Consider the following 27,542-nt stretch of genomic DNA (forward strand, 5'->3'; position numbering starts at 1 on the left):
CCAAGTATATTTGCAAGATTTAGGATCAAGAACTCGTATCATCTGCAATAGTCCAGTTTTCTTTCAAGGTACTCTTGTTGGGCAAGTGTAAAATGACTATACTTAAAGTAATCTGATAGTCGGTACATTTACAAGGAGCATTGGTATCATGCAGTATCCCAGGTTGAAGACTAGTACCTGTCAACTATTGATCAATTTGTGTTCTCACATTGATCAGTGCAAGTGCTTTAATACTGGCCCACCAGTCTTAGTCACTTCTCTAGAGAAAACCAATCACCCTTACTTACCATTAGTGCAGTTGACTAATCATTTGCGCCAAAGACCCTACGTTTTAGTGTCCGAGAGTGACCCTCAGTTGCTAGTGTTGCACATTGATAGTAGGTGCTGGAGACTCATAGGGACTATTATTGCCATTGACCCACAATAAATTGCCAATTTCTTCTAGTGACCAAAGTACCAGCAGCCCATAGAGATCTTTAATGCCACTCTTTCTCAGTGAACATCAGTGGCAGTATCTCCAAGCATCCCTCCAGTTTGCCAATGTTTACATGAGAAATCCTCACACTGGAGGGTTCGCTTCGGGGAGTGGGGTGCTTTAATTGATCTGGGGGTAGGGCAGGCTCTGTCAATTTTAGTATATAGAAGGCCTGGGAGAGGGATAGGAATACCAAAAAGACCACCACCAAACTGAAAACAGTGCTGTGTTTAAGTGAACGAAAACAGAGTCGCTGTGAGTCACTCTGTAATGTCTTTTGACACTCCTGTCCTGAGGGAGAGCAGGTTCCAAAGTGTGAGGGAATAGTCCCTTCCTCTATATTTCTGACAAAGTATCGTACAGTGGACACTTTTATATTTTTTTCTTTCTATGTATTTTGTTGCAATTTTAATAGGGATAACTGAACTTAACTGGAGTGTTTTACTAGTTAAATATGTTCAGAATTGCCAGTTTTATAAATTTGACGAGAACATAGGTTTGGCATTCTGTGGGGAATATATATATATCAACTTATGGCTGCCTTTTCTTCATGCTCTTATCTTCTCACTCTGCCTCTCCCCTCACTCTACATAGTCCCTTTCCTTTCTCTTACCCCATATGTTACTAGTATGGTACAATGTAGTGGTTAAAAGGATCTGCAGCATTGTCCTTCATTTGTATCTTTATGACCCATATATTGTGCAGCAACCTTACTCAGTGTCACAGGGATATCACCTTTTCGGTCCTGTTGTTTTTTTCCACAAAACAATTGTCATCCCTTCCATACATTCAATTAGGTCAGCGGAAGCAAAGACAGATACATTCCAGATAGCCTGAAACCCTGAAATGAAAGCTAGGAACTGGAAATATAGAGTCCTGACGATAGAGTAAGCCAGCATCCCTTTCCCTATACCTTTAACCTACTCTCCTCTTTCATCCACCACCTTCTCATTTTCTCCTCCACCAGCCCTGATCTCATGGGGCAGAGGTATAATTAAATAGGAAAGAAGGGTTTGCTTTGTGAAATTTGCAGGGACATTGCCAAATTTTATGGGTTTTGTGATCCTACTATGACAATATTTTACATGTCTATGTATGTGAGTGATAGCTTCATATTGTCATGTGAAGATATATTTTTACTTCAGTCAAACTATTCAGAGGACAGCAGAAACTAAAATCTTTGGACACTGAAAAACATTCTGTAATAACGTGTACGTACTATGTGGAATTTGGATATGGCTGTGATGGCAAGTAAAAAACTAATTTATTATTCAAGGCAATGTAAATCCTCCCTTGGGAAAAAATACGCTCTTTCATCTTTCCTCTTGTGTTGTGTTTATCGCTGTTAAAATATTACTGGGCATCAAGACATCTGCTATGAACAAAGATGTTGAATTAGTATTAAGATATGCATAACATGAGCTCAGTTAGTTACTGCTATTAGAGCGGTAGTGATTAATGGTGCAGAATACAGACGCAAGAATATCTGCCATCTGCTAATGTTGCTGAACAGATTTGGAAGCTCTTGCAGAAACGGCTTTGTTTATGCCGCGTCTAACAAACAAAAGCGTTATGGCCAGATGACCTTCTGGTATGTTGGCTTTGGACTTTTATGCTTAAGATTATTTCATCACATGCAGATTAAGGTTTGTTTACCCTTGCCTAATTTCTACTCGCGGTTAGAAGGCATGAGCAAAATGAGTAGTGGGAGATAAAGGCAAAATAAACAAGGCATTGAGGTTTAAGTTGTGTATTTCTGTACTATTATTTTTCTTCATTCATCCATCTTAATTCATGATGCCTCTGCTCTTTTAATTTAATTAGATGGTTTGCAGAGGAGCCCTTTGCGGCATTTAGTGTGGCAACCAGTAACAGTTTTTAGGAGTTGCACAACATGCTGCATTCAGTGTTACTCTGAGAACAAAGGCAAGAGCAGCGTAGGACACCCGTGAGGTTTCTCTGGGAAGACCACATGACTATAATTCAATGTATAAAATGGTCCTATAAAGTACCCCTCCATCACTTCACAAAAGTGCTAGTGTAGTGTAAAACTCGCTGATGACCAAGAAAGTTGTGGTCACAATCTTGCAGGAATCTTAGATTCTTCACTTAGTGCAACACTTTTGTATCCTTTATCACAAAATGACATTTTGATGCTTGCAGGGCTATAAGGAGAAATACGGATCAATTCTTTAATACACTATGGCCCTCAGCTCTCACCTCACAAAGATAACTGTGTAAGGAGTGAAAACGGATCCATTAGGTTTCATAAACTGGGAATAAGTAGTTTATTGGTCGCTTTTGGAAAATTATGTTGAGAAATTTACTGGATCCAATCTGAAGATGCTTGGCTATCGCTTGGTGTGTTTCTTTCATTGGATTCGTTCTAGATGATAGGTAACACTGCATAGTAGAAGAGATGGTTTTTCAAAAACCTTTTTTTAAGTCTAAGCTTAACTAAGTAAATGTGCAACTCCCACTGGAAGCAGTGGTGTCGCCAATATGTACATTTTAGATCATAGGGAGCTGGAAAGTGAAAGAATAATAAAAGCATATTGTAGATGTGGGCGATGTATATTGGTTTACATATATTAAAAATAAAGAATGATCCAAAAAATCTTTATGCGCTCTATAAAATCTGCTATATGTTAAATTCACCGGTTGGATGCACAACATTCCCAGTTTTTTTAATGTAATCTTTCATACTAAATGAGGAATGCCAGATATCGGCATCTAGCCCGATAATTTGTGTGATCCAGAAATTCACTCAAAAATTATAAAGTTGATAGTCAATAATGTAATGAAACTGAATTTACACCTACATTTTGTATTGGAGATAATATTGGAAGTGAGAGCCAGAAGAGTCTGGTTTCAATGATAGAAAGTGACTGGTGATTGGGTGTCTGAAAGTACTGGCATCAACTTAAGAGAAGTGGTTACAGGATTTAATAAAAAAGTTAAAATAATAGTTCATACCTGCCAGCAATTAGTAACCTTTACTTCCACGCTTTAGAAGATCTGAAATAAGTACCCCTGCAACAAGGAGCAACAATGACTGTTTATCAGTAGCACAGTGACAGTTGCAGGGATTTGATTACTGTTTTCATGAACACAAGGGATACAGTTTTGCAAATTGGAACTTTTCTAGATATCCTGTACTTTTTATTTGATTGTACTTACTTAACATTGAACATCAATGAATTGCGTTTTCTTGAAACAAGGTGGAACTGGAATTGAACTACACATTACAGTTAACCTGAGCCAGTATTGTAAACAGTAATGCTTATTCTCTTCATTCATAGTAACGTGCACACCTCTACCCAAGCTATCTAAATTTTTCCTCACAGTAGTCACTTGCTAGTGCACCCAGAGATAATGTTAAGAACTGTGTACAGTGATATCAGCCCAAGGTATTATATTGATAAATGCAAAGACATTTCTGCCCATGTCCAAACCAAACTGGCTGAGCATTGTTAAATGGTTGAATAGGTTTGCCCACTGTTGAACTTAACTTTGAGGTATTAGCTTAGTATTTTTTATTTTTATTTTAGAGCGTATTCCTTTGTGGTCACTTGGGCATGCGATGTTTTCTTGCTTCTGATTTGCGTTCAAGCAGAAGCCGCATTTATAGAGTTGGATTGAAGTTAAGATGCAACCCATGAGGATATTTTCTGCTTGCAAACCCTGCACTCCTGCACTCCTGCTGGATCTTTTGAAAGCAAATTTCATTAGTTTGTATTTCAGGAATTTCTTTATGCGCAAGATGTTGTATTCTGTCCCCAAGCTTGGGCTCATTGTATGCCACAGTCTGTGATCTTGGTTGTTCTGGTATCTGTCACTGTGTTTTCACACTTGAAAAATTGTTTCCTAATCAAATACGTGCAGGTGGAGCGCAGGTTCTGCGGCTTACATTGTGTAGGCGGGCTGTGTCTGCAGGTATTCTGGCTCTTTACACGTTTAAACCTTTCATCCTTGCGTGAAATGTATCCAGTGGAATGTCTTTCAATGATAGTTTTATGTTTTGCATTTGCAGGTACCTGGCACATTTTGGCCATTTGTTCTTGACCGTTCTACAACATGTAAATTAGTGTTTTTTCTTGGCGGGGGGGGGGGGGTGTATATGATTCAGTAGTCTATGTGCACCACCCCGAGGGCCTTTGTCTGCTCTACTCTGGGGCCAATTTAAGGTGTCACCAGGGTTTACCGGAGTAGGAAGACCTGTGGACTGACATCATTAATTATACTGTATTAATTTCGGGGCATTCCAGTAAAAATAATGTTCTTAGTGAAACAAAACATCGAGGTGTCTTTGATTTTTTTTGGTGGGTGGAGATATTCTTAAGTTTGGAGACCATCCGAAAGGCAGTGAATTGGTACAGTTTCTCCATATACCAAAGTCTAGGTATCCTGTTTCTGTTGCAGAAGTTCTGTTTGGGAAACATCTGTTACTGGCATTACAATGTAGTGCCTTTACAACACAGTCCGTACCACGACTACGACGTTGCCACAAGTTCCATTACAACACAAGTCATCACAACAACGTGCTTTAGGGAATGCAGTGTTGGACTGGTGTTGGATTTTAAGTCCAACACCTTCCCTACTGATACACCAACTGGATTTGGATAGTAATTTAAACTATTCTAACATCCAGCGCCTCCCTAAAGCAAGTTGTTGTAATGACTTGCGTTCTAACGGCACATTCGTGGTATTGACTGCGTTGTTAACCCATTCATTGTTTTGGCATTTGTGGTTACAGATGCTATTCCTCTGTTTAATTCAAAAGCCTATGGTTCAAACGTGGTGATTGTGCTTAGAAAGGAGTGTGTTTGTTTTGAAAATGGATTTGGGTGTTATCATCATAAATTTGGAAAGAAGGAAGAATTTACAACAGTAGCAAGCAAATGCAAATAAAAGAAACATTTATTATAAATTGGTAAACATCCTCTCTGTGATTTTCTTTGTATGGAGCAAAAAAGACTCAACACTGATAACCCCTGATTGTTACAATATTTCAAATACTGGAAATCACTAAAGAAGCCACCATAATCCTTGACAAATAGGAGCTGAAGCAAAGAAAGACTAATTAAGTGTGGTGCAACGCAAAATTGGCTACACATTTACAGGTCACAATTTCATAACATAAATGTGCACTTAGCACATTTCTCGAGTAGTCTGACAACATTAAAATAAGTATTGCACTTGACATACATTTCTAGAGTGCCTTTACTGTAGTACTGATGCTTGTACTCCTCGACTCAATTATGATACAACCCATACAAAACACGTACGTGTCATTTGCACATGTGGAACTATTTGTGCAAAATTGCAAATCATTTACACCTACTTTTGCATTACGAAATGTCTCTGGCTTGGTTCAAATCATTTCAAGGGATAAAGTAATTCAATGGTCTTCTTGCATCTTTCTTCTAGGTTTTGTTCATTGATCCTGTGGCGGAATATGCTGTAGAATTTGTGAAGCTAGCTGAATTATTTTATCGACACAATGTTCCTCTCAGGTATGAACAAAAAATGTGAAATGCATTTTCATACTTGTTATTTGATATGATCCTTTATTATTATTTCAAGAAGCCTGTTTTGTTGAAAATCATAATTGGTCTCAGCTACGTGGTTAAAAATACAAAATCGTAATCTAGTATAATAATCCTAATCTACCTCTGCATCACAATGATTTCAGACGTTCTGTGGCAATGGATGCCCAGAGATACTGCATTAATCTTCTTAATTTTATTTGCTACCCTTTATCTGTGATTTATGTATGAGAGAATCATATCTTCCAACTCATACAATGCCACAGTGTGACACACAATAACGGCTCCCATGACACGGCCACCCGGTGAGGAGCCAATATCACACTGTGGCAGGGAAAACGAGCTGAAACCCACTGTAAATCGTGGTTTTCCAGCTCGTTTTCGAGAGGCTTTGAACTGTTAACGTCCATTAAGGGTTGTGAAAACACCCCAGGACATCCGCACTAGCCTCAGCAAGCTTTTTTAGGTCGAGCCTGGGCAGCGCATGCACTGCTCTGCGAGCCATGCTGTATTTGAGTATGGACTTGAAGCTCCGCCCACTCTCTGCCCATATTTTTTAATGTCTTGTGTCATTGTCCCTTGTAAATGCTGGATTCTGAGTCATTATTAGGCATGTTAGTCCCTCTTTAGTACCGCCTTGTCTTCATTTGTAACCTCCCATGAGGACTGGCCCTTTTACTTCTGTTGTTACAGGGTATGTCTTATTTAGTCTGTAAGCACTATTTTCTTTAATGCGTTTCTCCTACTGCACGCATGACATACTTTCTGCAACTTTCCAAGTAGCCCGGGACAATGGTGGCTGCTTCTTTGAAATGAAATAGGTCTCACATTTACAAGAATTTGAGCTATTAGCATTGTAAATGGCAATGCCATTTATTAATGTGCTAGTTATCAAAACAGATAAATAAAAGGCATTGTCATTTACAATGCCGATAGCATAAACTCTTGCAAATGTGAGACCTATTGCATTGCAAATGCTTGTTTTTTTACATTTGGGAGGAGGTGGTTTTGGGGCGGGATGAGGTTCAAAAGTGCCTCCTATGTACTGCTCGGCCCAAGGACACGTCCCCTCCTCACACTGTGAGTTTCTTCTACAAGTAGGCAGGTATGGAGAATGGTGCAAACGTCCGACAAGGACATGCTCACTGCGGTGATAACTGAAAGCAGGTTAATGCTAATCACACTCAAAGCAACATGAATGAGGATTCACAAAGCCTACCACCCGGGCTATTTTAGGTGCATGTCTTCTTTTCAGTAATGGCTGTATGTGGTGTTGCTTGTGAGTTTGTGGCAGAGGTGCCCTTTGTGTGCCAACGGTGGAATGCGAGGCATTCAGTGCTTAACATGAACCAGTGGTTTCCGATGTTCGGCACTTGCACTTAACTGTCAATTCTGGCACTTATGACAGTATGCCACTTGGTGGCACTGTCTGTCTAAGACAACATTGTTTATTAATTCCATATAAATGGAGAAAAAAAATGACTAATGTGTGCTTGCCAATGCATTTTAATAGCTTTGGGAGCCTGGAATAGTCATAACAGCAGATTGAAACTGAACTCGGACAAGACGGAGGTCCTCGTCCTCGGATCCACCCCCTCGGCTTGGCTCGACTCCTGGTGGCTGACTGCACTAGGAGGAGCACCCCTTACACCCACCGACCACGCACGCAACCTAGGGGGTCATCCTATTATTATTCTGTGCTCTCCCTGATGATATTGACGAGCGAAGCATATGCGGATGCGTGACCAGTAGATTTGTGTGTGATTGAATGCTAATTACACCACCTTTCTTTTTAAAAGGTTAAAATACCTGAATTCAGCCGAGCAGCGCTTTAAAAACGATTGCAGTTCTTAAGCGCGAAAACATTTCACTTTTAATCTCACCGCGTCGATTGATTTTAAAAATTGCACTGTGTGTTTTGAAATGTGAATTTACCTGCTGAACAATCCTCGCTTGTTACCCCTGTAGCCCCGTTCCACCGCAAGCGCTAGGCTTGTTTGAGTGGAGGGCGCAGGGCGGTACCTTCTTCCGGATTCCAGACCGGGGCAGGCACTGATTGGGCAAGCGAGTGAGTAGAGGCGGAGCTGAAGACTAGCCCGTCCTCTACAAAAGCCCATTATTATTCTGTGCTCTCCCTGATGATATTGACGAGCGAAGCATATGCGGATGCGTGACCAGTAGATTTGTGTGTGATTGAATGCTAATTACACCACCTTTCTTTTCAAAAGGTTAAAATACCTGAATTCAGCTGAGCAGCGCTTTAAAAACGATTGCAGTTCTTAAGCGCGAAAACATTTCACTTTTAATCTCACCGCGTCGATTGATTTTAAAAATTGCACTGTGTGTTTTGAAATGTGAATTTACCTGCTGAACAATCCTCGCTTGTTACCCCTGTAGCCCCGTTCCACCGCAAGCGCTAGGCTTGTTTGAGTGGAGGGCGCAGGGCGGTACCTTCTTCCGGATTCCAGACCGGGGCAGGCACTGATTGGGCAAGCGAGTGAGTAGAGGCGGAGCTGAAGACTAGCCCGTCCTCTACAAAAATCAGAAACTCCCTATGACGTGCAGCGAAGACGCGCTGCGACCGCGCCAATGCCGCGCCAAAGACAAGCCTAAGACCTGCCCGTCTGTGCCCGTCCGGGCCAGGCGGGGACAAGGGGCAGGGACCCATACTTTACAAAATCACACCATCTCAGGTATGAGTTCTGATCAAATAAAATCCTTACGGCCTGCAAAACATAGCAAGTGTACCGTGCTAAAGCCATCAGATAGCACACACTGTACGTTTTGCAATTTCGCACTTACAAATATACAACCCTACCCTGACCCTGACTCCAGCACTGTACCGCCACCCGACCCCCAAAGCATGCCTCCTGCGAATACTCTTTTTACAGTGTTAACTGCAGGTCCTTACCGCAACATAAACTTGACATCTTCACCCTTTTGCTAGACGAGGCACCCAGTGTCCTGTTTCTGACAGAAACATGGTTACACGACAGTTTTGGCCCGGATATTGCGACCGCCCTTCCTTCTAACTACGCCATCGTTAGAAGAGACAGACAGGGCCAAATAGGTGGGGGTATTGCGATCATTTTTCTGAAAAAATGTATCTGTAACCTGGATCCAGTCAACATTCCAGACTGTGAGGCCGCACTTTTCAAAATCACCTTAAACCCTAATTTTACGCTTTCCGGTCTCCTAATATATAGGCCCCCTGGGAATGCCCATTCATGGGCGACCAACCTAGCAAATTATATCACCCCCTTTTATCTTGATTTTAAAAACTTCACACTCCTTGGAGATCTAAATTTACACCTTGAGGATGCAACAAATGTAACATGTTGTAATTTAATTGACGACCTAGCTGCACTCAACATGACATTACTTAATTCTGGACCCACGCATGGGGCTGGTCACCTATTAGACCCCATTTTCTCAAATATTCCTGAACTAAAATGGGTTCAAACCAGTCCCATATGTTGGTCAGACCACCATCTTCTTCATTTCTGCCTCACATTACCCAACGCCCCCCTTACAAATATGGCTTGGCCAGCTACTTCCATGAGAAACTGGAAGCTTCTCGATGTCAATGAACTAAACCACACCCTCGCAAATAGACCACCCACCCTTGCCCGGGATATGGAAAGTATAGCCGAAGCAACAAATTCATGGCTGGAAAATGCAGTTGAGAAATGTTTGCCCCAAACGCGGACCAAGAGGAATATTCATCGTCCTCCGGCCCCTTGGTTTAATGAACTCCTAAAAATCGAGAAATCAAGATGCAAAGCCCTGGAAAGGCAGTGGCGAAAGGACTACACTGAAGAAAAAAAGGTGATATACAACAAAGCCAGGAATGTATACCACTCTTCGTGTATCAAGGCCCGAGCCTTACATGTCGCTAACACTATAAATAATGCCACAAATAAAGCCAAGACATTATTTAATACGGTAAAGGACCTTGCCGGTGCCCAAACCTCTGCGATGACCCGTCCTTTAAATAAAAAACAATGTCAGGATCTTGCATCCTTTTTCAATGACAAAATTGAAAAAATTATTCTCAACATCAATTCCACTTCTGATAACATTGGCCAACAGGAAGCCACCCCCCCCCCGAAATCAGAAAATACGAACATCCTAGAACAGTGGCCCCCTATAACCGTGGACTCATTAAAATCCTCCCTCAACACTATCTCATCAGGCTCCCCTCGGGACCCAGTGCCTGTTAGCGTTCTGAAACAGATCGATACCACATCTCTGACCATTACAGCAAACACCTTAAACTCTTCCCTCCAACTTTCCACAGTTCCATCTCTCTGGAAACATGCGATGGTAAATCCACTTTTGAAGAAACCTTCAGCAGACCCCACAATGCTGACCAATTATCGGCCTATATCTCTGCTCCCGGCCTTTTCGAAACTCTTGGAAAGGCACATACACTCTGCCCTTACTCTCTTCACCGAGGAAAACGATCTTCTCCATCCGACACAATCTGGCTTCAGAGCCGGTTTTTCCACGGAGACCGCCCTGCTGGGTGTGACCGAAAATATCAGGAGACTCTTGGATAAAGGTCAAACGGTCGCACTAATTTTATTAGATCTGAGTGCGGCCTTCGATACCATCTCCCATGGCAAACTTCTGGCCACACTCGAGAGGAATGGTATCCGTGGCGAGGCATTGAAGTGGATCAAGTCATTTCTTACAGACAGGACTTTCCAGATAAAATCTACCCTCGCCTGCTCTGACATTTTCAACGCCCCACATGGAGTACCTCAGGGCTCCATTTTGAGCCCGTTGTTCTTTAACCTTTATCTCAGAGACTTAGCGGATCTAGCCGACAGCGTAGGACTCACCCTCATGACCTACGCTGATGACTCCCAAATAATTTTTTCATTGTCCGACTCAAACCCCTCAGCCCCCTCTCTTCTTAAACACGGTCTCCATAAAATCTTCAGCTGGATGTCGACCAACCAGCTAAAATTGAACGGGGACAAAACCGAAATTCTCTTGTTAGGAAAAAATAAAGAGCTCTGGAACTCCTCTCACTGGCCCCCCGAATTAGGAAATCTTCCCATTCCGGCAACCCAAGTAACAAACTTGGGAGTCATCATTGATGATGCACTATCAATGAAACAGCAGGCAAATAAAGTAGCAGGTCTCTGCTTTACCATCTTAAAGTGGCTGCATAAAATTATTTGGATGCTGCCCCCTGCCACCCAAAAGACCGTAGTCAACGCACTGATTACTTCGCGTATTGACTACGGCAATATTCTCTACCTGAGCGCAAATCAGGCAGTCATTAAACGGCTACAGATGGTTCAAAACTCAGCCGCGAGACTCCTGTGCAAAATACCAAAAACCGCCAGGGTGTCAAAACATCTAAATGATCTGCACTGGCTCAGGGTGGAGAACCGTATCAGCTTTAAGGCCCTGAGCTACATGTTCAGGATAAAATCAAAAACCGCACCAAAATACCTGCAATCTTTAGCCACTCCCTATCTACCAGCAAGAAATCTGCGCTCGCAAACAGCAGCAAACTTCACGGTCCCTAGGTTCAGGCTGACAAAAATGGGAGGAAGATCCTTCGCTGTCAAAGGACCCATTCTGTGGAACTCACTCCCTCCACACATACGAAAAGAAGAAATCTACGGCAGGTTTAGGAAGAGCATAAAAACCTGGCTCTTCCAGAAACAGCTATGCTAAACCAGATTACCATATGGCTTTGCTCCCTCACATGTCATAGGCGCCGGGAAACCCTTTTTGGGTAGCTGAGCGCCATATAAGTGTAAAAAATAAATAAATAAAAATCCTCGACTCCACCCTCTCCATGACGATGCAGGTCAACGCTGTCTCCTCCTCCTGCTTCAACACTCTCCGCATGCTTCGCAGGATCTTTAAATGGATCCCCACTGAAACCAGAAAGACGGTCACCCAGGCCCTTGTCAGCAGCAGACTGGACTACGGAAACGCACTCTACGCAGGAGCCCCGGCCAAACTCCTAAACGGCTCCAACGCATCCAGAACGCCGCCGCACGCCTGATCCTCGACATCCCTCACCGCAGCCACATCACACCCCACTTGAGAGACATGCACTGGCTCCCCATCAACAAGAGGATAACCTTCAAGCTCCTCACCCACGCACACAAGGCACTCCACAACACCGGACCAACGTACCTCAACAGTCGACTCAGCCTCTACACCCCCACCCGCCAGCTCCGCTCCACAGACCACATCCTCGCCACCGTCCCCCGCATCCGTAGAGTGACCACCGGCGGCAGATCATTCTCCCACCTCGCCACCAAGACATGGAACACCCTCCCCATCCGTCTACGGCAGACCAAACACCTCCTAACCTTCAGGAGACTTCTCAAGACCTGGCTCTTCGAACAGTAGCAGCGCCCCCCCCCCCCCCCTAGCGCCTTGAGACGACCCTCACGGGTATGTAGTGCGCTTTACAAATGCTTTGATTGATTGATTGATTGATTGATTGATAACTGTCACATTTGTAAGGTTGTAATGGTTAAAAGTTGTGCTGGTGCTGTCATTGGCAGCGCAGGCAGGGACAGTAGGTGGTGCAGGCTGCAGTGAACTCCTGAGGAGGACATGGAGCTAACACCAGTGAGAAGGACTGCATTCTTGTCTCCCACTACTAAGTGAGTGAGTGGATTTGTTTATGGAGGGAAGGATAGAGTGATTAATGTGAGTAAGCTTGTAGGGTCAGTGAACAGAATGAATGAGTGAGTAGTATGAGTTAGTGAGAGAGTGAGTAATGTTAATGAGACACTTTGCAGCCCGCAGGTCACAACTCAATTGTTGTTCAGTACTTTGCAATTAGCTATTGAGTTAATGTCACAATATTGATATTATCGCATTTAGAAACTCTGCTCCTTGATTTCTCTGCTCCATCTCTAAAGATCTGAGAAACAGTGGTCTGCAGAGTGTGTGCTAGCTATGTTGATGGCATTCATTAAATGACTAAGCATGCAGGTAGCCACACCTCACGTTCTTTCATGTTCTGTGGAATGACGAGGAAGATTATCTTTTATATATTTGTGCTTCTACTGCCATCTGAAATGCAAAATATGCCTAATCAAGGTGGAGGAAAGATCCACAGCAGAGTAGAGTTACCATAGAAGAGAAGTTAGAAGCCTTTTGGCGCCGTGGGATTCTGCAGTTTTGTGGAGGAGGTGTGTTGGGGCACAAGAGACAGATATTTGGGTCTTACACCGCTCTCAAGTTGTCTATGTCAAGGGCACATGACACATCCTGTCCCCTGTTTTTCCTTTGCATGCTTTTGCTTTGAGTTTATCAGCGGCCATCCCTCCATTATGACAGAGGAGCGTTGCCCCTCTGCTGCCAGTGCAGGTAATATGAAAAATAAAACGGTAATAACATGAACTACCGTTTTATTTTTCCCAGGCCAAGAAGTTTTTGGGGGCGGGGCTCTTACTGACTTGCAGCAGGGGAGTGATGCTCACTCTACCAGTTTACACTGTACTAGTCATTTTGGCCAGCTGTCTTGCGACGTCCAGCCTGACATGTGCAGTGTAAACCTCGCCACCTAGCTGTCAAGGCAGTCCTCTCCAGCCAATCATGGCGCTGCTCTCATGCTGCTCTTCTGCAGTATGAGAGCAGCGTCTGGATTTGCAGAAGGCGATTGCGTGAGGATCGATGAGGTGCTGTCGCCCTGAGAAAGAAGAATAAAAAGACAGAGAAGAGCGGAACACAGGAAAGTAATTACAAAAAAAAATCTTTTTGGCCCCTGCTGGGTTTGGCTATTGGTCCTCTCAAAGCCCCTCCAGTGTTTAGGGTCAAACCCGCCACTGGATTTTATGTTTCTCATTTTAAAAACAGCTCAAGTTTCAGACTGCAAAGTAAACAAAAACAAATAGGAGTGACATTGTCAACTTCAGAGCTCATGTTTCTCCCTTTGGGCTCCAGATAGGGTGACCAACCGTCCGTAAATTTCACGGACCGTCTGTCATTTTAGTATGATGTCTGTAAGGCGTCCGTAATTTGGGGTCCCTAAATTAAGGACGCCTTACAGACATCATACTAAAATCAAATTGGGGAATTTCAGGAAGGTATGCTGTTCCCCTGCAAGAGGCCCCGTGAGTTTAGTAGATTCCACTTGGGCCTCCGCACTTATCTTTTAATATGTAGACAAGTGCAGCAGCACAGCATTTACCTGGGCACCAGAGGACAGAAGCCGATACCGCCGAGAGTCCAGGGTATAGCGCAGAGGCGCACAGGCACGGACACTCGCCAGTAGCCGCCGTTCCGGGACTCCAACTCCCGCCAGCCAACGCGGCGGCGCGCACCGCTGACGCTGCTGACCCGCGCCTGCACCAGGAGGTGCTTCAAAAGGGCGGTGAGGTCCGCGTCGCGGGAGCGCGCGAAAGCGCCCGGGGCTAAGCCCGGGCAAAGGGCGGGCCCTCTACGGCCCTCTTCGGCACCAGTAGGCCAGGCTAGGCCACCCCCCTAAAAATCATCACTGAGCACCAGGGATCAGTTCCAGCCAGCTCACTGACAGTGGAAGTGTTATTGCTTTTGGTTGACCGCCTCCCAAGTCCTAGTTACCAGACGGGGGTCGGTAAGTAGCCTGTATAGCTGCCACCGAATCGCCCAGGAGCTTAGAAAGAGGAGGGGGCCTTCGATGAGAAGTTTATAGCAGATACAACACCACTATGAAGCAGGAAATGAGTTCGCTGGATACCTGTATAAGGCGCTGAAGTAAGACATTTGCTTTTAAACCTTGAGAGTTACACTTTGTCATTTTTTGGAGTTGTGTGTACAATACTGGGTACAAGACTATCACACCCCTTTGTATAATTATGCCTAAAAGAAATAATCACATGGGATCTGAAACACCAAATAACACCATGGAAAACTACCTTGTTCAAGTGGTCAATAAGATAAACAGTGAGCGCAGACAGTCGTTGGGACGGTCTCAGTCACCTATTCTCCCTCCCATGAGCCCACCGACTTCTTCGCAAACAAATGAGTCTCTGCTATTAGAATCCAACAATGATGCTCATGAAACAAACTCCCCAGTTAATGTCAGTATTGATACCAGTGCAGTAAATGTGGCGGATACTGAGCCACATGTGGACAATGACTTAGATGCACATGCTGTCATTGTGGTTGAAGAAAAAGAAGAAGTGGAGGACGAACCATCTGCAAAGCAGTCCACAAGGGCAGTTAGAGCCTGTCGTAGATTACAAAACAAACGTGGGGGGGCACGCTCTGGAAAAAATAAGGTTACGTCACCACCAAAGACAAAAAGCACTCGCCAGAACCATGAGGAGAACAATTCGAGGGAGATATTGGATGATGACTTAATGTCAAGAATAGCAGAGCTGTTAGAAATAAAAATTCAGACACTTATCAACCCACTTATTAGCAAGATTGATAAACTTTCTGCGGATATAAAGAAATTGTGAGGTACACAAAATGTATTAGTAGATGAAATAGGAAATGTCTTAAGTAATGTTAGCAAGGGCCACGATTGTTCAAAGGAAGATAACGAATCTGGGTCAACATCAGATGTTACCCCACCAGGGCCAACTCTTTCGGAATGCCCGCAAACTGGCCCCAATATCAATGAGTTGCCACTAGAAGCCCCAATTGCTCAACTAACTGATCCACCTCATGCTACAGTGCCCCCTAGTTCTGAAGAAGACTCAACACAATTTGTAGTTGAAGCGTCGCCATTGGTGTTAGTTCTAGCTAATACACCAACCCTACCACCGGGTCAAACCGAGTCAACACCGTCACTAATAAGTAAGGCACTATACTGGCTGTCAAATAATATGCGGATAGCACAGGGGGGTGAACAGCGGCTGGCTAACGAAATCAAAATGGCAAGGAGGATTGGATGGATAGGAAATAAGCAAAAAAAATGGAAGGGCGACTGTGTGATATTAAATTTTTCAAATCCAGCTGCTCTTCCCGATATTCTATCCAATATTCTTCCACCACAAAGAAGAAGTAGTTCTATAATCCCCCTCACATTAGAATTCTTTTACAATGAGTCGCAAAAAGCTAACAATCATAAGTCCCTGAAGCCAGCTTGGTTAGCGAGAAATAATGGATGGGGTGGGGGATCTACAATGTTCGACACGAACTATGTTTCCAAAAATAGGGCTGGCCCAAGGCAAGTTAATCAACATAACATTCCTTGTTTTACCACTCCAGGGCAAAATTGGAATTTAATGGGCAGACGAGGGCCGGGTACATCTGCTAACAATTGTGGGGCCTTAGGCAATGGCAACTACAACGGAGGATGGCCAGGTGTGCAGCAGAATTTATTACATCCTATTACCCCAGTACCCATAAGCAATGGCAACCATAATGGAGGATGGCTAGGTGCTCACCAGAATCCAGCATGTCCTATTACCCCTGTACCTAGATGGAATGTACCAGCAAATGGTTGGGGTCTTGGGGCCCCATCTTATAATTGGGGAGTTAGCACCTCAAATAGGTTTGGGGCCCTAGCTGATCTAGCTGATTGCGATTGACTTGATGGAGGGGCTTTGGCAATGTCATGTGGCATAGAATATATACATCCTAGTTTGCATCCTGAGGTTGTACCAAAGCAGATTGCACTTGTTAAAAATCCTCAACAGCCACTGCACTATGTTGACACAATGGCACAAACACCACACTTAGATGTAAATGGGTCTATTATACAACAGCAGGTAACAGGGAAACCAGGTGTTTTCGAAATAACAAAAATAATCTGTTGGAATATTGCAGGTTTGAAAAAAAAACTTTCAGATCCGGCCTGGCATGACTATCTGGCTAGTGGGGATTTAATCATGTTCCAGGAAACCTGGGGGCTCGAGAATTATTTCAAGGTTGATTATAGATCTTTTTTTATCCCCGCAGTTAACACAAATGGGGGAAGACCTTCTGGAGGCCTAACAATATGGGTGAAAATCACAGGCGGCCTGTCCTTTAAGCAAATTGATACAAATAATCCCGACCTTCTATTACTTGAGTTAAAAAACACTAAGGGTTGTAGCATTTACGTGATCAATATTTACAGCAGACCACATCGATCGTGTAAAGAATCACCAGTTGTAACCCATTTGAGTAATATTGTGGCGGGGTTTGATCAAAATGCAATAATGATTATAGGTGGTGACTTCAATAGAGGTTTCGAACCTATAATAGGCCTAGAAGACATCCACAAGGACAAGGATAGCGTCAATAATATCCCCTTGGTTGACACAAATTATAAAGCACCTTGTACAGTGAGTGCCCTACAACTATTGAATTTGACTCTCGAGCAAGGCCTACGTGCCTGCAATGGGCGGTTGCCCTCAGACTGCCCCAGTAAACCAACATTTACCAGAGGGGCGAATCCCAGCCATTTAGAATTTTTTATAGTTTCTCTGAATTCATGGCCCATGATCATCGACCTAATGGTGGATGACCGCACGGAAAGTGACCACTATCCATTGATCTTATCTGTCCAGACCCAGATCTTTAAAACCCTTGATAAAAGTGCTAAAAGTACTATTTCCTTACCACAGGACTCTCTAGTGGCAAACAACCGTAGATCCCTGAAGTGGCCAGTGGTTTAAGGTAACACAACAACCATTAGTCAAATCTATAATGTATTTGTGAGGCACATGTCCCCTCTCTTAGAAAATAGTACTGTCACCCAAAATCCTTGTCTGATAGAATCTCATGATCATTTAATTGACCAACTTGGCGAGATCCTAACCAGGGCGGTAAAAAGATCACATAACGCCCAAAAGAGTAAACAAACAGGGATCACCTGGTATAACCAGGAATGCCGGAGAGCTAAAGCAGACCTAATTACAGCGGTCAGGGGGGATTCAGCGGACACTGTGAGAATTAAGAGAGCTCAGTATAAAAGAACCCTATTAATGGCCAAAAAAGAGTGGGACGAAAGGGTTTGGTCAGATTTGTTGGACGCATGCAAGTGTAAAGACCAGACCTCCTTTTGGAGCCTCATTGCTAGAGGCACCAGGGGGGGCGACTGAATGCAAAGATACATTCTTAGAGGAGGAAATCTGGGTCAAGCATTTCACCTTGTTATATGCTTGTGAAAGCTCTGGCGAGATTGAAGGTTGGGACAGCTTGCAGCCTCTTTTGGTTGCGCATGACACACCGCTTGTCTTCTCCTTGACAGAAACAATTCTAGCAATCAAGGCAGTTAAGCCAGGGAAAGCGCCAGGCCCTGACAGAATACCAGGTGAGCTTTGGAAGCACGAGAACTATATCTGGGCTCCTTATATTAATTTACTATCTAATGATATTGCTAGAGGAGCTCCTCTCCCAGAAACCTGGAAGGGGGCGGAGATTGTAACACTGTTCAAGAAGGGTGATAGGTCAAATCCCTCGCATTATCGGCCTATCAGCTTAATTGACGTGTTGCAAAAAAATGTTGCCGGTCAAGTCCTTAGCCGGCTCTCCACTTGGATTGAAGAGCACTCTATCTATACAAAATACCAGGCAGGTTTTAGATCAAAGATAAGCACTATAGACCAGGTTTTTAGATTTTTATGTTTAGTCTGGAAATATACGATTATAAGAAGTTCCCATATATACGTGGCTTTTGTTGATTTGAAGGCAGCTTTCGATATGGTCCCAAGGGTAGCCCTATGGAGGACATTAAACAAGATGGGCGTCCCTGGGAACATCCTTCAAATTTGAATCAGACTTCACGAGAATAATTACGCACGAGTTAGATGGGGACCAAACGGAGAAGTCAGTGAGAAGATAAAAATAGCGAAAGGGGTAAGGCAAGGGTGCGTAATGGCACCTACCTTATTCTCCTTATACGTCAATGACATCCCCGACACTCTTTTGGGCTGCGAGCATGACTCTCCCAAATTGAGTGGGCAAGCCGTTCCGGCATTGTTGTTTGCAGATGACACCATTTTAATTTCTCAGACACCTAGGGGGCTTCAAAACCTTTTAAATAAATTTAGCTTGTATTGCCACGACAAGGAACTAGAAATCAATTCCTCAGAAACAAAAGTTATGACAATCAACCCTCATAAAGGTTTTAGTAAAGTTTTTAGGATAAATAACGAACCTATTGAAGAAGTTCCCAATTTTAAATACCTGGGTATCATTTTAGACAGTAACGTTACATGGAAAACACAACTGGAGAACTCAAAATTAAGGCTGACTCAAAATCAGTGTCCGATTTTAAAGAGGCATAAGAATAGCCATTTTAAAGCAGTCTCACCAGCCATTGAATTATTCAAGTACAAAGTGCAATCATCCTCACTTTATGGTGCGGATCTTTGGGCTTATGCTTTAAAGGATACTTTCCGAGTGAAGGAAAATTCCTTTATTAGGCAACTCCTAGGGATACCTGGGTCAACACCACTGACACCGGTATTATGGGACCTTAACTTTCGACGTACAGATGACTATGCTTCTCTCCGTCCGCTGCTCTATTGGGTACGCTTATGGTCCACTGAGGAGCTGACTGATTACAGAGAAGCATTGAAAGAGATACTGGCTATAAGGAATATCACGCATTTGCCATGGTTAGAGTACGTCAAAAAATGGTTTGAAAAACTAGTGTTAAGTGATTTTTGGTTTGACCCTGACTCGCTTACAAATAGCTCAAAAAGGATCTTGAAACAAAGGTACTGGGACTATATTAGAGACTCAGTGTTATCAAACCCCAGAACAGGGACTCTAACCTCGAAATTTTTTGACTATGCAATTAGAGCCCCTTATGGACGAAATGTATCCTCCATTGGCCAAAAGCCTATACTTAAAGTTCCGGTATGGTATTTTGCAATTAAAAGAAAGGACAACTAGCTGGAACTGCAATAAGGGGTTGGCCGGGGCCGCTGGCTCAGATATATGTGAGTTTTGTGAGATGGGGCTGAAAGAGGATGTGTCCCATGTTTTATTTATATGCCCAGCATACCTTAAAGCTAGGAAAAAATGGCTAAAGCCAATCTGTAAGAAGTTAGGCCTCCGACAAATTAAGGTTGGACTTAGAATTTTTAAGGGAGACACTGCCCAATCGATTGTGTTCAGCCTGAGCCGTTTCCTCCTATGTGTAGCCTTGATTAGGAAGATGAAAGATCAAAAAACTTAAGGAAATGGGCTAGTTTACCATATTACTGTGTTAACTGTTGGCTGCTAAAGTGCTGCTTGCTTACTGTTCTGGTGTACACCTTTTAACAAAAACAGATGTTTAATTTATTGTTTTATTTTGTATATTTATTCAGTGTTCTTGTACATTTGAGGGGCCGACTAGGACTAAACTACCCCCAAGTGGACAATCTGGGAAATGAATTGAATTCTATATACTATATGCAAAGGAAGTGTGTCGATACTTTTATCCATTCGCTATTTTTTATGTATTCAAACAAATTTTCGTTTTTTTAATGTGATATGATGTATTATGGTCAAATGTATTGTATCTTACAAGGTTTTTTAAACCGAATAAAGATTGAATGAATGAATGAATATGTAGACTGAGGCTGCCTGCAGCAGCCCCTCCTGGACCCGCAAAGACTTTGGACTGGCCCATTGTAATTCTGAGACTGCAGACGATTATGACAGATAGAATGACAATGGGCCCGATTATAGTGGCAGCATGTGGTGTGCCTTCTCCTGCACAAATCGTGATTGCAGAAAGGGCCTGATGTCCCTTTGCAAAGCTGCGCGCATACTGAAAAACTGTGAAGTGCACGATTGTCTCAAACTTATATAAACTTATTTTGATTTGTACTTATTTTGGTTGTCTATTTACCTACATATTATTGTTCGACCTCCTTTGATATGTCTGTAAAACGTATGTTTTGTCCCAAATTTTTGTCCTGAATTATGACCTTCTGTCCTGAATTTTGACCCTTTGTCCTGAATGTTTACACTGACTGTCTTGAATTTTGCACGCATGCCAGTTGGTCACCCTAGCTCCAGAGTTATTCTTGACCTGTAGGGAATAAAACATGCAATAACCTACTTTTCACTTACTGCTTGGGTACTGACGGGGGCCATCGTGAGATAGTGCTTTGATTTTGAGTGTATTTCTGCCAGTCTTGCATGCTTTCCTGTTGACATCGTTGGAGTTTATCTTTTACACTGCCAATGGTTCGATGTGCCAGCGCAGTGCATGTTTGAAAATACCCCTCTAGCAAACCCTATTGGAGGGTGAAGTGGATTTACTAATTTAATAGGACCACTAGGCTTATATCCTGATGTGGCGGCCTAGCTCTTTGAATAAAGTCAAAGTCAAAAACTGCTTTATTCGATTTTGATTAAAAAACCGTAAAAGCACAATAAAAACAGATCATATTATAAAAAGATTTTTTCCATAAAAAGATTAAAAAGAAAAAAACATTGTCTTAATTCATGTAAGTACAATGAAAGTGGAAATGAAATGCATTCAAATATTTTACAGTGACTTTACAGTGACTTGGAGGATTGTTATAAATCAGTTAATTGTGATCCTGTATCTGATTATAACTTTTAAGAACGACGACAAAAGGAACTTAGTCAGTTCATCCTCCAGCATTTGTAATCTCAACAGTGCTGTTCTACATTGTCTCAATCCCCATTTTTTCATCATAGGAAATAAAAATCTTCTCCTTGGCAGGGTATAAAATTTACAAAAAAGTATGCAATGTAACATTGATTGAGCAGAAGTATCATCGCATGGACATAATGTCAAATTTTTAGAACAGGAGTTTACTTCTGGGAATGTGACCAGTCTAAAAAAAAAGTCCCCCCCCGAAAGCGTCTAAGTAGCACACGAGAATAACAACTTTGCATCTGAATCGAGTATGGCTGAATCCCCTGACCTTGGAGCATCAAATGATTCTCCATGACTGAGATCTTACATTTCTCTGTCAGCCAGCGTTTATTTTCTAAGAAAAGTAGACAAATTTCTTTCAGCTTCTTCCTTGAAACAGTCTCTAAGCAACTTGGGGAGTCAAAATATTCTGGGTATCCAATGTCGTAAATTTCTTTACATACATGATCCAGGAGATTCTTGAAACCCCCTAGAGATTAAGACAGTCCTTAATTATATCCCTATTTAGACCTGTCTCCTCAGTAGACCATACCTTATGCCATAGAAGAAGAGGATTAACTTTGATGAGATCCGATATGTAATGCAAACTCAGTTCCTTGTGGCATACATAAGTAGAAGTGGACCCTGGGGCGGCTACTAGATAACGGAGAAATGCATTCTCACAGAGTTGTATATTGTGAGTTTCTGCTATTCCCCAAATCCCTGCCCCGTATATCGCTGTGGAAACACATTTAGATTTATATATGTCCACAAGCACTGGCACAGGTCGTCCACCCAACTTATTAGCAAAATTTTGGACGGCCCCTATTACTCGCGAGAAGGCCAGTTTTCTCGCCTGAGCCGCCGAAGACCAGGTGCTTCTTTTCTCAAAGTTAATTCCCAAATACGAAAATTTATCAATTGTCTCTATTTTTGTATTTGAGAGAAAGATTTTACATGTAGAAGTTTTATTAGTAGTACAGCACATAGTGACCGTTTTGCTTATATTTATTTTTAGACCTCTATCATTCATATACTTAGAAAAATTAGTAAGCGATCTTTGGAGGCCAACTTGGGTCCGTGCCATAATTACTGCATCATCTGCATATAATAAAATGGGGACTGGGGTATTCTTGATTTGAGGGTAGTCCTGCTTGTCCTGAGTAAGATGGGAAGCTACACTGTTTATGTATAAATTAAACGGGAATGGTGCGAGTATGCATGCTTCTCTGACTCCTTTGTTTATGCCAAACTTGGAGGTACACTCGCCCTGATTCCCAAACCGTACCCTCGCCCCAGCTCCCCGATATAACTCCTTAATAAATGTCAGCCGATTTGGTTTCACGCCCATGTGCAGCAGTATGGTCCAGAGTTTGTCGTGGTTTAAACAGTCAAAGGCCGAACTTAGATCGACGAATGTTAAAAATAATTTTTCCTTTTTAGCTGCTACATACTTGGCTATAATCAGCGCTAAATTCAAGCCTTGTTCTGTCGTACCAAGTCCTGCCCTGAACCCATATTGAAACTGTGAAAGTATGCCCTTTTCTTCCACCCAAAGCTGTAATTTATTTAATATGACCCTCCCGGCAACTTTCATGAGTGAGTCCAATAAAGATATTGGACGGTAGCATTTTGGTTCATTACGGTCACCTTTTTTAAAGATGGGGATCACAATGGCCACTTGCCAGGTGGGAAAGAACCTATATTTGTTGCAGCTATTCAGGACATTTGTTAAGTGGGGCCCATAGTTCGGTATTAAATTTATATATATCCACTGGCACCCCATCTGGTCCTGGGGCTTTCCCTGCAGCACTATCATTTATGGCAGTTAGGACTTCCGCCAGTGAGAATTCGATGTTTATTGGAAAAGATGCCTGGGACACAGTTTCATCTCCTCCAATTGCATCCAATCTCACACCCTCAGTTGGGTCATCTGCCTGGTAAAGATCTTTAAAATAATTGACCCATCTATCTTCTGTGATTGCCACTTCTATTGTGTCAATTACCCTATCTGCAAAAACAAGCATTTGCAATGCAATAGGTCTCGCAGTTGTTAGAGTTTGAGCTATTGGCATTGTAAATGGCAATGCCTTTCATTTATGTGTTGGTTTTTAAAACGTAAATAAAAGGCATTGTCATTTACAATGCCAATAGGTTAAACTCTCACAAATGCCAGCCCTTTTGCATTGTAAATGCTTGTCAAAGTCGTAACTAGGCCCGTTTAGGGTCTTGTCGCATGGATAGATGTCGGGGACGGGGGCCATCGGGCATGTGTTAATTTAAATGTGGTAAGTGGCCCCCGAACAGCGTGACGCTGTTCCTCACTTTGCCCCTAAGGCTGCTAGAGACCCATATCACTTGCTAGTCCGGAATTCACCTTATGCCTCTTTAATCCACTGCCCTTTTACGTCAATTATGTAGATTTCTGCTTTTTTCCTTTCTGACATTTTTTTCTTTCTTCTGTTTCTCCTTCTAACCCCTTTGAGTGCTCTTCCCTCTCTTTTTCTCCGGAAATGTGTTGAAAATAAAAAATAGGTGGGGGGGGGCAAAAATGAGTACTGACGTGGATGGACGGGAAGGAAGGCAGACAGTTCAGATAATTAATTAATTTTAATGTGTTCAGCTACACAGCCTGGTGCCGCACATGAGGCTGCACCTAAGGCTGCCAGCCAGAGACTCATTCATATCACTCCTGACTGAGGCAAATGGCCTGTATGGGGCCTGTATGGGGCCTGTATGGGGGAGGACACCCCCGCCCCATACAGGCCTGTAATGATCATGTAACATGTGCCAGTCGCATGGTGTACCATGCATGTAGAGACAGGCACGTGTGTTGAGCGTGTCCTAACGCTCTCTTGAGATCTATGGCGGAATAAACTTGCTTTGAATCCTTCCTGAAATCCCCCTCTTCACTACAACGCCTCGCAAGACGGCGGCACCACGCTGTTCAGGGCCACTTAACATTTCAATGAACACATTTACCAATCTCCAGCCAAAATCACAAGAATGACCCACCAACAATCCCTCCCCAATGCACAACCAACAGCTTATCTTATCTTATCTTAGGTGCAATTTATAGAGCGCACTGACGCCGTAGGCTTCCTGGCGCTATAAGACAGAGTGAGTGAGGAGGGGAGCGTGAGTGGCAGAAATTTAGCCCAGGGAAGGAAAAAGGTGAGTTTTAAGCAACTTCCTGACGTTCGTATGGGAAGGGGAGGATTTGATGAAGAGAGGAAGGAAATTCCAGAGCCCGAGAGCCAAATAAGAGAAACGGCGACCGCCGAATTTCTTAGTTTTGGTTTTGGGAGTGACTAGTATTTGATATTTATGGGATTTTGTAAAGCGCGACTATCGCTCCGGAAGGAGCATCTTGGCGCTGAGCGTGCAGAAAAAGAAACATAGTGATGAATGAATCAGATGGCTGCGAAAACTGAGGAGTCGGATTGCTGGAATACCCAGGTTTTCAAGAGTTTCCTGAAATGGCTCTCAGTAGCAGCTAGCCTAAGGTTAACGGGGAGGTTGTTCCAAGCTCTTGATGCTAGGAAGGAAAAGGTCTTCCCCCCTCGCGTTTTTAACTTAAATCTTGGGATAACGACAAGGTGGGTTCCTGAGGATCTCAGGCAGCGCGTAGGATTGTAGTACATAAAGCGCTTGGTAAAATACAAGGGACCAGTTTTTCTAGTGGCTTTAAATACAGTCAATAGGAGTTTAAACAAAATTCTTTTGTGAAGAGGTAGCCAGTGGAGGGTGTTGAGGGCTGCTGAGGCTGAGGACCTTCTGGGGAGTTTAAGAACGAGTCTGGCAGCCGCATGTTGAACACTTTGCAGTTTCCTCAGGGTGAACTTCTTCACTCCTGCCATTAGTCCGTTGCAATAATCAAGTCGGGAGAGGACTAGAGCAACCACAACTGATTTTCTGGCTGAGATGGGGAGGAAGTCGAAGAATTTCTTCAGTGTTCTAATAAGACTAAAACAGCTCCCGGCAGTGATGCGAACATGGTCATCAAAGCTGAGGGATGCGTCGAATTGGATGCCAAGATTGCGTGCCGAGGAAACAGCACTCAGCGGGGCTTCTGAGTTTTTTGGCCACCAGTCTTTTGGGGAAAAGGACAAGTCTTTCCCTAGGGGTATGATCTCAGTCTTGGCACTGTTACATCTAAGGTGGTTACTATTCAACCATAGAAAGACCTCGGAGAGACAGTTCTTAAATCTAAAGACTGCATCCGTGCATTTTTTATCGATGGTGACGACAAGTTGAGTGTCATCAGCATACGATGTAACGAGGATTCTGTGGGATTCTATCAGTGCAAGGAGGGGGGTCATATAAATGTTTAAAAAAAGAGGGCTAAGTATGGACCCCTGGGAGACTCCTGATGTGATTGGTCTTTCTCTGGAGAGGTAGGGACCTAGTGAAACCGTTTGGGATCTATTGGACAGGAACGATGTAATCCATGTCAGCACAGTATCTGTCACACCGATCTCGCGCATTCTGTTGATAAGAATGACATGCGAGATGGTGTCAAACGCTGCTGTTAGGTCGAGCAGGATGAGTACAGCCTGTCTCCCCTCATCCTGCAAGAACTTGATAGAATCAGATAATTCAATCAAGGCGGTTTCAGTGGAGTGGCCGGGACGGAATCCTGATTGTTGGGGGTGCAGAAGGTGATTGTTCTCTACAAAGGTTTTTAACTCGCCGTATACTAGCTGCTCCGTGATTTTGCCAAGCGCGGGTAGTAAAGAAATTGGGCGCATGTTAGTGAGGTCAGTGGGGGATTTGTTTTGCTTCTTCATTAAAGGCTTTACTATAGCCTTTTTCCAGTCATCGGGAACGATGCCTGATTCGAGGGATTCGTTGATAATAGCGTTAATCGTGGGATTTACAGCCTCGATGAGATGATGAAGAATGCTAGGGGGGCATGAGTCCATGGGGGCTCCCGATTTGCAGGCCAAGATGGCCTTATGGGTTTGTTGAAGGGAAACTGGTGAGAAACTGCCGAAGGTGGAGGGAATTGTAACGGCGTCATGGGTGGTAGTAAGGGGTTGAGGGAAATCTTTCTGAATGTTAGCGATTTTATCTATAAAGAAATCAGCAATTTGGTTGCATAGGGTTTGGGATGGAGGAATTTCAGGTAGGAGGGCTTTGGGATGAGTGAAGGACTTAACTATAGAGAAGACCATTTGTTGTTTTTGCTGGGCTTCCTCTATGGCTTTGGTAAAGTACTCCTTTTTGGCCGCTTTAATGCTAGAGAGATAAAGTTTCCTCTGTAGGATGTAGAGTAGCCTAGAGGCTTCGTCGTAAGTTTTTCTCCATTTCCTTTCTAGGATCCTACATTGGAGGTGGCTTTCAGTGAGGGACTGGGTATACCAGGGGGCATTGGGCTTTCTTTTACGGCGGACTGGCTGGCGGCGATTCGGACTGGAGTTGTCTGAGACAATTTTGTCAATCCAAATGTGGAAGTTACAAGAGTCGGACACTACATCCCCAACTAAGATGGGGGGCGGGGCCAAAAGCTGGGAGTCTGACTTGGTACGTTCGGCCACCTTCTTCCAATTGATCGAAGAAGGAGGGAGGAGGCGATTGGCGCTCGGTGGCATGGGGGAGTTTACCTTATTGGCAAAGGGGATAAGGCAGTGATCGGTCCATATTTGCGAAATCGGGGGGGATGTGGTCATGGTTGTCAAATTGGAACAGATGCCGTCTAACGTATGTCCAGCCCTATGTGTCGGGGAAGTAACAAGTTGGGAGAGACCAAAAATACTGAGAGATTGTTGGAAGCTGATGGTGTGAGGGTCTATGCCTGATTCCAGGTGCAGGTTCAGATCACCTAGAAGAGTGAAGGTGGAATAATGTGTCAGGAGTGATCCAAGTGTATCGTCGAGGGAGTCCAGGAAAGGGGTGGCATTCCCAGGGGGGCGGTAGATAAGTCCCCCTGAGAAGGAGATGGAAGCATTCATTTTGATTGCAAAGCCTATGCCCTCACAGTCCTTGAGGTGGCCTA

The 27,542-nt window shown here is 43.5% G+C and overlaps 1 protein-coding gene across 2 annotated transcripts in view; it reads left to right on the forward strand.

Annotated features, from left to right (window-relative positions):
• UGGT2 (UDP-glucose glycoprotein glucosyltransferase 2) overlaps positions 1-27,542 on the forward strand; it is a 1,586,510-nt gene that overhangs the window by 625,196 nt on the left and 933,772 nt on the right. For both annotated transcript variants that reach the window (XM_078657956.1, XM_078657957.1), the window contains exon 14: positions 5,906-5,991. In XM_078657956.1, coding sequence (XP_078514082.1) covers positions 5,906-5,991 — 86 coding nt within the window. The remainder of the gene's footprint in view (positions 1-5,905; positions 5,992-27,542) is intronic.

This window comes from Lissotriton helveticus, chromosome 8 (genome assembly GCF_964261635.1).
Source record: "Lissotriton helveticus chromosome 8, aLisHel1.1, whole genome shotgun sequence".
Taxonomy (NCBI): domain Eukaryota; kingdom Metazoa; phylum Chordata; class Amphibia; order Caudata; family Salamandridae; genus Lissotriton; species Lissotriton helveticus.